This window comes from Pongo pygmaeus, chromosome 7, assembly GCF_028885625.2.
Source record: "Pongo pygmaeus isolate AG05252 chromosome 7, NHGRI_mPonPyg2-v2.0_pri, whole genome shotgun sequence".
Lineage (NCBI taxonomy): Eukaryota > Metazoa > Chordata > Mammalia > Primates > Hominidae > Pongo > Pongo pygmaeus.
The window spans coordinates 85,229,417-85,242,457 of NC_072380.2; the positions used below are offsets into that span (position 1 = coordinate 85,229,417).

A 13,041-nucleotide genomic window follows, 5' to 3' on the forward strand; every position below is an offset into this window, starting at 1 on the left:
ACTATCCCAAGATGACAAACCTTAACTCTTTTTGAGCTTTTCTTTTTTTTTTTTTTTTTTTTTTGAGACAGAGTCTCGCTCAGTTGCCTAGGCTGGAGTGCAGTGGCGCCATCTCGGCTCACTGCAAGCTCCGCCTCCGGGGTTCACACCATTCTCCTGCCTCAGCCTCCCGAGTAGCTGGGACTACAGGCGCCCACCACTACACCTGGCTAATTGTTTTTGTATTTTTAGTAGAGGCGGGGTTTCACCGTGTTAGCCAGGATGGTCTTGATCTGACCTCGTGATCCTCCCGTCTCGGCCTCCCAAAGTGCTGGGATTACAGGCGTGAGCCACCGCGCCCGGCCTGAGCTTTTCTTAATGAGGAGTTATTTTTGTATTAGTAGGGAATTTAAGACAAAAGGCCAGGCATAGTGGCTCATGCCTGTAATCCCAGCACTTTGGGAGGCCAAGGCAGGCAGATCAATTGAGGCCAGGAGATCAAGACCAGCCTGGCCAACATGGTGAAACCCTGTCTCTACTAAAAATTATACAAAAATGAGCCACATTTTGTGGCATTCGGCTGTAGACCCATCTGTTCGGGAGGCTGGGAAAATCACTTGAACCCAGGAGGCGGGGACTGCAGTGAGCCGAGATCACACCACTGCACCGCAGCCTGGGCAACAGAGTGAGACTGTCTCAAAAAAAAAAAAAAAAAAAAAAAAAAACAAGAGCAGCTGCCCAATACTGGGTAGCCACTTGCTCCTGTGAGGCTCTTTTTTGCTGCACTGACATGTTTAATTGTTTTCTAAATGTGACCGTAGCGTTTGCATTTCTAAGATCTACAGACAGAATTCGAACAAGTGAGTGCATGTATATCAGGATCCCTCTCTGTTTCTCTCAGACCTAATTATCAGAAACACAAACATCTAAAGGATTTTAGTTCTCCCATATATTTTCATTTCTGTTCTTCAGACACACGTGTTTCTTCACTAAGTGAAGAATAAATTTACTGCTAAATCCATGCAGCATTACACAAGTCCACCTGTAATTTTTTTGGGATTCTTTAGCTCAGATATTTATGTAATCAAATCTGTACTGCATATATCATTACAAAAGTTCAAAGGCAAGGTACTTAATGTATAGCTCAGAAAAACAGGCTATGAAGTGGAAGGAAAACATAAATATATGACTCTAGTTTCTGATACAAAATTCTTGGAAAAGGTTCTATAATAATAAAAATAAAAGCTAACAATTACGCACTTCTAAGTTTCCAGGGACAACTCTAAGTCGCTTTTCATGTATTAATTTATTTAATTCTCACAAGCCTCTTGAGATAGATCCTATTATTTCCCCATTACACAGATGAGAAAATTGTGGCACAGAGAGGTTAAGGAATGTGTTTAAGGCTCACATCTAAATATAGCACAGCCAGGCAACATCTCTGAAATCAAACTCCTCAGGGCGGCACTCCACTGCCTCTATAATAACACAGATGACAAAGTTCCAGTACTGTTTGCAGCATCTTTCCCATTTATTATTTAAATTTGGCTTTATTTTTCCTTTCTGTCACGAATCATTATGCTCTATGTGAAGTCAGATTTAAGAAAGGAAAAGAAAAACCTTTAGCCCCTTGTATCTGGAGTGACCTCAGGACATGAGAGAGGTAGGGGGCCAGGGAGGGCACACAGTGGGTGCAGGGTCACCCTCTGGGTACCATGGCCCCTGGTATGTGTATAGCCTGCTCATTTACAAAGTAATTTCAAATCATATGTCACCAACCTTCACAAAAACTTTGTAAAGGGGTGTTAACACCAATTTCATTCGTCAGAAAACTGAGGCTCACCGAGGTTAAATGAAGGGAAAATAAATATTAAGTGACTAAGCAAGGACCCAGCACACAAGCTATCTTCTGAGGGCTTGGGGGTTTTCATTTTTATTTTCCATTTTCTGTTTGTGGTAGAGACGGGGTCTCACTCTGTTGCCCAGGCTGGTCTTCTGGGGCCCAAGCAATCCTTGTGCCTTGGCCTCCTGGAGTGCTAGGATTACAGGCATGTGCCACCAAGCTTGGCCCATCTGTTTTTTAGGACTTTCTTTCATGCTCTTGGGATTAGGGTGCATCCTAAGAGCAAGCCAGGTACCCAGGGCTGTCTCCTCCATGTCCTGGCCCCAGGCCTTGGGCTTGGTGGTGGCACATTCTATTGCCAAGGTCCCTCTCCTCACATGAGCCAGACTGCCTGGAGGTCCCAGAACCAGCACCACTTTTTAATACACCCCCCAAATTCAATTTTCGTTACTTAAGTAATGAAATAACTTAGAAATTGTTTTTGCCTCCCACCCCACTTCTGCTAATGTGCGGAAGCACGTAACCCAGCATCCCTGGGACAAAGGCCCCCAATAAATCTAAGTTCCCCTTCCTGGCAACAGTATTCAAGTGCAGTATATTCTTTGTTCACAGGTGATTTGCCAATGTTTCTGGCATTCTATCAGCCTACCGTTGTTTGGTTTTACCACAACTTCCACTTCTAAAAGCCGGGCATTGCATATACTTACTTTGAACATGAAAGTAAATTAAATTTGCTTTGAGAATTTCATAACATCCTCTGACACAATGGGGTGTCACAAAAGCAGGCCTGGGATCACTGGTCTGTAGATATAGTACAGAAGAGAGTAAAATGAAAAATTGACAAATAATATCTACCTAGAGGCATATGGTTTATAATAATGCACATTGATCTCCTTTTAGGAGGAAAACATATATATATAAACAATTGTCAATGATGTGCAACACATTTAGTAATGTGGCTTTTTAAATTTGTCTTTATAATAAAAATATAATCATGGTATGCATTAAATGAAACAGGAAAAAGGAAATAGCTACTCAATCATTAATAAGAGAGCTTCAGGGATCATGTTTCCTTCACTAGCTTCACGGGCGTTTATATTTCTACTTAGTTACAAGAATCTGTAATTACAATTTTAGCTGTAATGATGACAGTTAATAGCAAAACACTATTGAGATGGGAAAATCCCATAAGACTTAGAGCCGGGAGATCCAGGTTTTAGTTCCAGTAGTCCTTCACAGGTGCTGTCACCTCTCAGAACTCCAATGTCCTCAGGTGTAAACCAAGGATAATGATTCTGTCCTACCTCTCTGTGGAGGCAGAATTGTGGCCCCCAAAGAATGTCCATGTCCTGATCCCCAGAACCTGTGAATATGTTATATTACATGGGAACAAGGAATTAAGGTTACAGGTGGAATTAAGGTTGCTGCTCAGCTGACCTTAAAATAGGAAGCATAGCCTCGTTTTCCAGGTGGACCCAATGTAATCACAGGATCCTAAGAAAGAGCTGGTCAGAACCTGGCCAGCATGGCGAAACCCCATCTCTACTAAAAATACAAAAATTAGCTGGGTGCGTTGGCGTGCGCCTGTAATCCCAGTTACTCGGGAGGCTGTGGCAGGAGAATTGCTTGAACTTGGGAGGCAGAGGTTGCAGTGAGCCATGATCGCACCACTGCACTCCAGCCTGGGCAACAGGGTGAGACTCCATCTTATATGAAAAGAAAAAAAAAAATGTGGCAACGGAAGAAAGGCACAGAGAAATGCACTGTTGCTAGCTATGAGGATGGAGGACGGCGGCAGTGAGGAAAGGATGTGGGCAGCCTCTGGAAGGTGGAAAAGGCAAGGAAGAGCAGTCTCCCCTAGAGCCTCCAGAAAGGCCTGTAGCCCGGCTGACACCTTCATTTTTGCCGGGGAAACTCATGTCAGACTCTGATCTTCAGAAATGTAAGATAATAAATCTGTGGGGTTTTTTTGTTTTGTTTTGTTTTGTTTGAGACAGAGTTTTACTCTTGTTGCCCAGGCTGGAGTGCAATGGCACAATCTTGGCTCACAGCAACCTCTGCCTCCTAGGTTCAAGCAATTCTCCTGCCTCAGCTTCCCAAGTAGCTGAGATTACAGGTATATGCCACCACACCCAGCTAATTTTTTATTTTTAGTAGAGATAGGGTTTCACCATGTTGGTCAGGCTGGTCTCGAACTCCTGACCTCAGGTGATCCACTCGCCTCAACCTCCCAAAGTGCTGGGATTACAGGCATGAGCCAGCACACCTGGCCTAATCTGTGTTGTTTTAAGCCACTAAGTTTGGGGTAATCTGTAGAAGCAGCCGTAGAAAATGAATACACTCCTTCACGGGGTTGCTATGAAGGCTGAACCAATGATGTCTATAAGATCTCTCTGCTATGCAAACATGAGGGATTCGTGTGCCGTGCCTCAAAGGCACCTGATCTGCGAACAGGAAGTCTAGTGGGGGTGGGAGGCAGTAACAGGGACACAGGTGACCATGCAGCAGGATGAGAGCCTCCAGGTTGAGTGTGGGCTACTTCTCCATGCTCCCACACCAACCTGTGTTTCCTTCTATCCCAGAGCTCACCCCCGTGAGTTCTATTTAGCTGTGATATGTTTGTTAATCAAGTTTGGAACTCTAAAACCTAGCACAGTGCTGGCACACACAGGAGGTGCTCAGTAAGTGTTAAGTTAATGAAACACATAAGTGAATGCATAGTGCATGGAGCCAAACAGGGCCTGGGGCCCATGGAGAATCCACTAAATTGGATGTTCACGTGATTGCCTCTCATGTCCCTCTTGTTTTCCTCTAGTAAGCCATCATTTTTCAAAGAGCATTCCACAGCACATGAATGATTTTAGTGGGACGCTCCATAGAAAAGGGGATTATATAATCAAATTATGGGAAAACACTGCATATCCTCTCTCTCTCTTATAGAATGAAAATGCAGATCCACATAATAAAGGCTCTGAAAAGTTCTTTGGTAGAGAAAACTGTCTGATTTACCCCATATTTTCCTACTAATCCCTTTTCTTGCACAACTATTCTAATAAAAGAGGATACGCTTTGGGAACTTCTGCCTTCAGGAAAGTGCTGCTTAGGTGACCCAGCTATGACAGAGGGGCATCTGTCACGCTTGGGCTACAGCAGTGGCTCTCAAACTCCAGTGAGCATCTGAAGCCCCTGGAAGCCTTGCTAGAATGCAGAGTGCTGGGCCCACATGCAGGGATTATGCCCATGGGTCTGGGTGGGGCTGAGGAACCAGATCCTGATGCTGCCGGTCCAGGACCACCCATTAGGAATCATCAGACAGGGTTGTTGGAGGGGTCCTGTCTTCCCCAACTAGCTTGTGACAGGAGTAATCATTACCAAGACATCTCCAACAGGAGGGGAATGCTGGGGACCAAAGTCAGGACTGCAAATGCCAGCTGCCCTACCTCAAGTAGAGATTTCTCCTCTCTTCCCAAGCTGACATCTTTTATTTTATGATAGTAGGGAAGGAGGCTGTTCAGTACAGATATGTTAAGACGCAGTCTCTAACAACTTCCTGCATTGTCCTGGTGTAGAGACCCAGGGCTGGGAAGGGGAGTGCGACAGCCTGGTGCACCACTGAAGAGCCCGATGTGCTGAAGTAACCCTCTAGCAGTCAGGCACCGCACAGGAGTAGGTGGGCTGCTTTTCCAGATAGGTTGGCGCTAGCTTTTAAGAACCACCAAAAACATCCATAATGTCCTACAGCGTCTTCCTCCCCGAGCAGTTTGTGTAGTGTCTCTGCAAAGTGACTGAGCGTAATTTTGTTCTACGGCTGTGTCTGTGAGCAACCACGTCTGAAGCACTGAATGACCTCCCTGTGACCTTAATATGACCGCCGTATCAATGGGGTAACAACACTCTGGCCCCTCCATTTGCCACTCCACTACCAGAGTGATCTTCTCCCCGGCAAAGAACACCCCAATGGCTCTTAAGATAAAGCCCAGAATCCCAAATAGGGTGTTCTCTGTGCGCCCCACATGCCGACCTTCCTTTGCCAATCGCATGCGGGCCTTGTGCTCCCCCATGTTACACAAAAGAGCCAAAGATGCTTATTCCTCACCCTACGCTGAGACCCTTTAGCTCACAAACATGCTGGCACAAAACTCAAATTTTTTATACATGCAACTGTTTTTAAATAGCCAAACAGGCAGATTTTTAGCCACTTAGGGCCTGCCTGCCTGCACACCTGTGAAACTATACCCAGCATCTGTTGGCCACTGATAGGCCTTGTGTTATCAGACCCCAAGATGCTGCTGCCCTTCTGAGGTCTCTGACCAAAAGACTCCCCACTGTGCTGCTGGATGACCTCACCTTGACATTTAAGGCCCCTTTCCAATCTCCCTCTCCCCCAGTAGTTGCTGTGCCCTCCTCCCCAGCCCACCATAAGCCCCTGAACAGTCTCATGCTGTGAGGACGTCCCCTCTCATGCAGCCCTGTCCAAGCAAGCACTGCCCAGTAAAGTTCGCTGTGCTACTGCCTCTCATGGATATAGACTTTTCCCTTGATCAGCTCCCAAATCCCTCAAACCCTCTACACCTGGCCATCAGGTTTAACCACACTAGTCTGCCTGCCTGGGCAGCTCTACATACCTCAACCTTATTTCTAGGAAAGCCCCTCCTCCTCCTTCCCCTCCAAGACTGAGGGGAATCACCTAATTACACCCGCTGAGCGCTCCCTGCACCTCTCACTCGTTTGCTACCAGCTGCACCAATTACTGCAGCTGTAAATCCATTAATTCCCTGGATTATCTGATGATTGCACCCCTCTCACTAGGCTGTGGTCTACCTGACAGCAGGCTCCACATCAACTTTTCTCACCATTGTGACCCCAGCGCCAGCCCAGCACCTGGCATCAAGTAGACTCTCAATAAATATTTGTGTGTGGAAAAAAAGGAGGAAAAAAATGGCTTGACAAGGATTGTGTTGACATAAAATTTCCACGTTCCTATGAGAAACATATGGTTTTTGCTATCCTGAGAAGTCAGTGTTTTGCCCTATTGGATTCAATGCAGATCAACACATCAGCTTTTTCATTTATTTCTCTGTGAGCCTTGTATGGTCTCTGGCTCATTAATGAGCCAATTCCTGGCCCCTCCATTGGCCACTCCAAAACCAGAGTGATCTTTTCAAATTACATTAGCCCCAATCCAGTCTTGAGAGGAGAGGCAGGTAAAACGAATCATTAAAAATAATAATAAAAGGCCGGGTGCAGTGGCTCATGCCTGTAATCCCAGCACTTTGGGAGGCTGAGGTGGGCGGATCACGAGGTCAGGAGATTGAGAGCATCCTGGCTAACACAGTGAAACCCCGTCTCTACTAAAAAATACAAAAACTTAGCTGGGCATGGTGGCAGGTGCCTGTAGTCCCAGCTACTTGGGAGGCTGAGGCAGAAGAATGGCGTGAACCCAGGAGGCGGAGCTTGCAGTGAGCCGAGATCATGCCACTGCCCTCCAGCCTGGGTGACAGAGCGAGACTCTGTCTCAAAAATAATAATAATAAATAATAATAATAATAAAAGAATCACTTTATAATTGTTTAGAATTCTGTGATTTTTCCACGATTTTCCCACATGTGTTAGTGTGCATAATGAAACAGGAATTGCAGTGGAAGGTGAAATAACGTTATACTTCCTGGACACTTACTGTGCTGTGTGAAATGTCATCCTCCTATCTAAAGTCCTTTATCACCAGCTTGATTGAGTTCACTCAAAACCACAAGCATGCGGTTTATTTCATTACTGAGTCCATGCACAATGAGAATGGGGCATCGGATTATAAAACACACCAAGGGAAGTGAGGGAAAGGGAGTAGTTTGCACAGCTGGCCATAATTCCTTTATTAAGCATTTCCTGAGCTTCCTATCTACTTTGGGCAGCCTGGCCCATCCCACTCCCTGTGGTGCATGGAACTTTCCCTGCACAGCATATGGCCTTTTATGGGATGAAGTGGTCAAAAAGTCATCACAGATAACAAAGGCAGCAACCATGAAAACATCAGTACCATAGGAGTGCCCGCAGCCCTGGCCCTGCGGGGTGGAGTACTCCAGGCAGCCGGCTCTCTCTTCCAGGGGTGGGCAGGGCGCCCCGCCATTCTGAGGCTCCTGCTGCACCGAGCGCCTCCGCACACGGGTTGTAGGCTTGCACTGGTCGGCACAACCACTCCAGGGGCTCCATTCCCCCACGAAGCACGGGCGAGCTGAAAAACAGCACAATAGGACGCTCACCTGAGTAAATCCTGCCAGGCTGCCAGGCTGTTCCCGACAACACAAACAGCTGAGTTTAGCCCCATGTAAACTTCGCCTGGCCCCAGGCCCTGTATCAGGAGACGCACACAAAGCCTCAGCAGGTCCCAGTTGACACTGACTCCATCTGCCCACCCTGATGGTGAATTGATAACCTGGTACCCCTTAGAAGCAGCTGGATACCCTGGGATCCTAAATGTGGGTCTGACCCAGGGAAACACACCCAAGGAGATGAGAAGGAAGCTTTCAGGGGAATTTCTCACACTCCCTGGGCTGAGATCAGGTATTTGCTTTTGTTTTTCCTTGATATTAACTTTATCTGCCCCTGCCCATAGCATTTTTATTATAACAAGACATTCTCATCATCGACAACACAAACAAAAAAAAAAGTATAAAAAAGAAAATGTACTTCACCCACCAATCCCATCACCTACCCAGGTCAATTCTTCTCAGCAAATGTGTCTTCACAAGAAACAGGGCTTAGGGCCATGCACAGGGACCCCTATACTTTAAGCTTCTCCTGTTTACTCTATTTTCTTTCTCCATGGCTTGTAGACTCATGAACTATGAGGGCTGGAGTTTAGAGATGAGCCACCAGGGCCCAGAGAGGTAAAGAGTATTCACGGTCACGCATGAAGAGGCAGAGTCAGGCCAAGAATCTGGCCCTGGAGTCTTGTTTGTGCTGTTGGTCTATGCTTTTCCACACGATTTGGTTGGCATGGGGCTCAGCTGGTTTCTCAGCAGACAGCCGTGCACTGGGCTGCTCCCTGGAGTCCAGCAATATGTATTGGGATTCCCCTCATAGACAACTAAAGCCATTCTCCTTCCTTGATTGTGAAGTCCACTTACCAAATCTGAAGATGTAATTTAAAAATGCAATTTCCTCACCATGACCATAAAATCAATATGGCGTCACATTTAACTTTCTCATTGAAAGTTCTAATGTATCTTAGACTGTAATCAGCTTTTAAATTGAATTATTTCGGGATTTAAAATTAAATATAAGAAAAGGAAAGAACTAGAAGACAGAAGACATGCCCATGACCTAGATGCCAAACATTTTTTTTCCCCTTGAAGTGTGATCCACTTTCCTGTCATCCTCACACTTTCCAATTCATAGTGTTTCCCACAAGAATTAGCACTCTGACTTCTTTGAAAGCTTGACTTGAACTTCTGCATTCATGGTTTTTGGAGGACATGGGATTTGGCAGCACATAGCTACCCCAGACATAAAAAGGGTCCCGTGCAACATAAACAAACATGTCAGTAATCTAAAAATTTCCATACTAGTTTAAAACATGCTTTCATTCATCAACTAAATACCCACAGGTATCACATGTCAACTACCTAAAGAAGCCAGAATAAGCCACGTTACAGTTCATTCCCAATATCTGCCATGCATACATCTTTTGGCAAAACACTAACAGGTCACTTCCTGCTTTTGTTGGCTCTTGTTAGCCCTTCCCTTTTTATTTTCATGATCTCATAATTCCATTGGCCCATCGAACCAAAAAGCATTTAAAGAGATCCCCTAGGCTGTGAGCTGATTGAGAAAGACTCCTTCTATCCTTCATTATTTCAATACCTCTTTTCTTCCACCTTCAGCCTTGAGTCTAGCTAGTCCTGCTGTGATGTGTTGGGCTTGAACAACACTTAATATTGCATACAAAAGAATGCACTTGTTTCAAAGATTAACATTTGGACATCACTATAAAATACAATTTTGCCATAGCATTAACTCAGAACTTAGTAATATGGCCTTGAATTAGACTTGGTCCTTATGATAAAAGATGACACTGGGGAGGGTTTTCTGACTGAACTTAGCCTCCCAGGATTCCATCATCATATGTATCTCATGTCTAGTATTTGTTTCTTGTATTTGGTTTGGTCTCACAGTTGAAGTCCTCAAAATTACAGAATCAATCATTGCGTCAAGTTATTCCTATTCGTTAAAGTTTGTCCTTAGCAAAACACTATATCCCGTTTTTCCAATCCATGATTTTAAAAGCTCCATAACGAGAATCAGAAAGTTGTAGGGTCCAGAACAATGACATCTTAATAGCTTAATTATGAGACTCGCTCAGAATTATAGGAATAAAAAGGTGTTTCACAAAATATTTTGTGTTGGAAGATTAAACAAATGAAGAAGTATTTATTCCTATTCTGCACCAAAGATTCTATTCTTGGTTATGTCTTGGTTAGCTTGCGAACTTCTGATTATTTGGATTGCAAGCCATCATAGATCACAAGAGATCTTTGGTCATGGAGGTTAGGGGAAGTACGGAAACCTCTGACAGATTTATTACAAGTCATTTATTACAGCTGCCTGACACAGATTTCCTTTTGGACGATTCCAATAGTATTCGTGTCCCCTTTCCCACTAGCTTATCTAATTCACATCTATTCACAGCATATCAAAATATTCTTTTTAAAATCTGACCTTCTCAATCTTCACTTGAGTTTCACCAGCTGTTAATGGAGCCGATAGACTGTGGCACCTAGGAGCGGCATGGTGGCCTTTGACTCCAAGTTTGTCACAGCTTCTCAGTTGCTTCAGAGTTAGGATTTGATGACATCATCCACCCCTTTTAGGAGAAGAAAGCCTAGATTTAATGGGTGCCAGGAAGCTTGGTAAGCTTGCTCTTTTCTTTTCTTCTTTGTTTAAACTCAAGCTAATATTCAGGTTGGGTCTCCCCAGAAGCAGCCTGTGAAACATGGATTTAAATGCAAGTAATTTATTTGTGAGGTGATCTCAAGCACCATACAGGAGTGGAGAACAGAGTCAGAGAGGGAGACAGAAGAGAGCACAGACAGAAAATAAAAGAAGCTAAAAGCTCTGCTGAAGACCTGGTGGGCACCCCTGGCTCTCAGCTCATTGGAGAGTGAGATAATGGATGTAGATTCAGAGTGCAAGAAATTATCAAGTCCTTGCCCACTGACCAACTGGTCCCCCTTTCTCAAGACCTTTCCAGTTATCAGAGATTCCTACCACAGCCAAAGGAGAATAAGTTATATATCTCAGTAATGAATCACACACAAGAGTGTAGCACATTTTCACAGTCCTAATGGAGACAGCCAGTCACGTCCAAGTACAATTACTTTAAAAGATGTATCACTAATTTTTTAAAAGAATAAATGACTTAGACTCCCTCATTTCCTTTGGATTTCATCTGACCTCCAAACTCCCTGTTGTGACCTACAAGGTTCTGTTCCTGTGTGACCTGGCCTCTGCCTGACCTTCCACTTCCACCTGCACTTCCCTGCCCACCTCTGCTCCAAGTTCAGCCACATGGGCCTCTTTACCCCTTGAACACACCAAGCTCTTTCCCACCCTGGGACCCTGGTACACATTTTTACTCTGCTGGGAATATTCTCCCTACACTGGGCATGGCTGGGTCCCACTCACCCTTTAATTCCCAGACTAACTACTTCCTCTTCAGGGAGTCTTTTTCTGGCCAGCTTTTTCCAGTCTTCGCCTAGCCCCGCTACACAGACACACAGACACACACACAACTTATTTCCTCTCAGAGCTTGGTGTTCCTTGCCTTGTAGCATTGCCATAATTCATAATTACATATTCATTTGTTGTGTTTATTATTGATACCCCTGAGGATCATGATAGTTTTTTATTTCATTCCTGGTGCTTGGCACATGGTAGGTGCTTAATAATATTCATTGAATGAATGAATGAATGAAATGGCATTGGGCATGTTTCCCCTCCTCCCTAGATAATGTTCTACATTGAAACAGACTCTGATCTGCTCATATCATTAGTTAGAAGCCAAAGCACTGATGGAGGCTCCAGCAAAGGAAGGAAGTGGGGTGGAAGGAGACGAGCAAATCAGAAGCCCCCACAGCCAAACCCATGGGAATTCTTAGCCTGGCCCAGAGTTTGGGCTCTCCTGGCCGCAATGGACCCAAGAGTGTCCATCAGAAGGAGCATTGTTTTCTGTGCCTTAAGATCAGGTAGGTCCAAGCTTCTCCTGGCAGCTGCAAGTCCTTTAGATCCATTCTGATCTATTTATATCTCCTGCCAGGACCACATTTTGAAAGTAACAAGCTTCTTTACTTTTATTATCTGTGGCACAAAATGGCATTTCCTTTCATTTGATCCAAATTTCCCTCACTCAAGAATTTCAGAATATGGTGAAAAAAAAATCCATGCTTACCTTTCCTGTGCCACTCATGGTCTGACATGGTCTGTGCCACTCATGGTTTGGGGAGGTCGCCTTTCCTCCCAGCCAGACTCTTCAAGGTCATGTCTTCTGCTTTTGGACCCATCTTTCTAGGCACTTCTCATCTCGGAGTTACCACTGGACTTTCTCCAGGTCTGTTCGCAGTTCGAGGAGTTGTGCCAGCCAGAGCAAGACACCCTATTCTCAGCCTTTAGGTACCAAAGGGTCATTTAAAAATATTTTTTTTTTTCAAATGCTTTTCTAGGTGATGTCAAATACATGCACACAGAGAGCAACAAAATGAGCCGACAGCCAGAGCCATTCATTTTATAAAGAGAGTTTGGACTATTTTTTCTTGGAGGTAAAGCCTTGTTCTTGTTTTCATGTAGCAGTGTCTCCTTGGTTAATCACAGAGACTCAAGCACTCTCCTTTGTAATCTAGCCCTGCCTATTGGCTTTTTGCCATCTAAAAGTTTAAGGCCACCCACAAACAAGTGCTTTCTCCCTCACATTGTTAAGTTCAAATAGTCCTAATCATTCCTAAGGAAATGTTCTTACACTGTACCCACAGCAGTACCCATTTATGCATAGCTATTGTTTCTTCACATTCTGTGGAAGAAAAATAAAACAGCCCTATTATACCCCAACACCCACACATGCACACCTCATAGTGACACAAATTTAAATATATATCATCTCCCTTTTCTTCTTTTTTTGGAGACGGAGTCTTGCTCTGTCACCCACGCTGGAGTGCAATGGCACGATCTCA

The 13,041-nt window shown here is 44.6% G+C and overlaps 1 protein-coding gene across 1 annotated transcript in view; it reads right to left on the minus strand.

The window, feature by feature from the left end:
- SBSPON (somatomedin B and thrombospondin type 1 domain containing) overlaps window positions 1-13,041 on the minus strand; it is a 32,353-nt gene that overhangs the window by 12,339 nt on the left and 6,973 nt on the right. Inside the window, exon 2 of the mRNA XM_054499445.2 lies at window positions 7,857-8,051. Coding sequence (XP_054355420.1) covers window positions 7,857-8,051 — 195 coding nt within the window. The remainder of the gene's footprint in view (window positions 1-7,856; window positions 8,052-13,041) is intronic.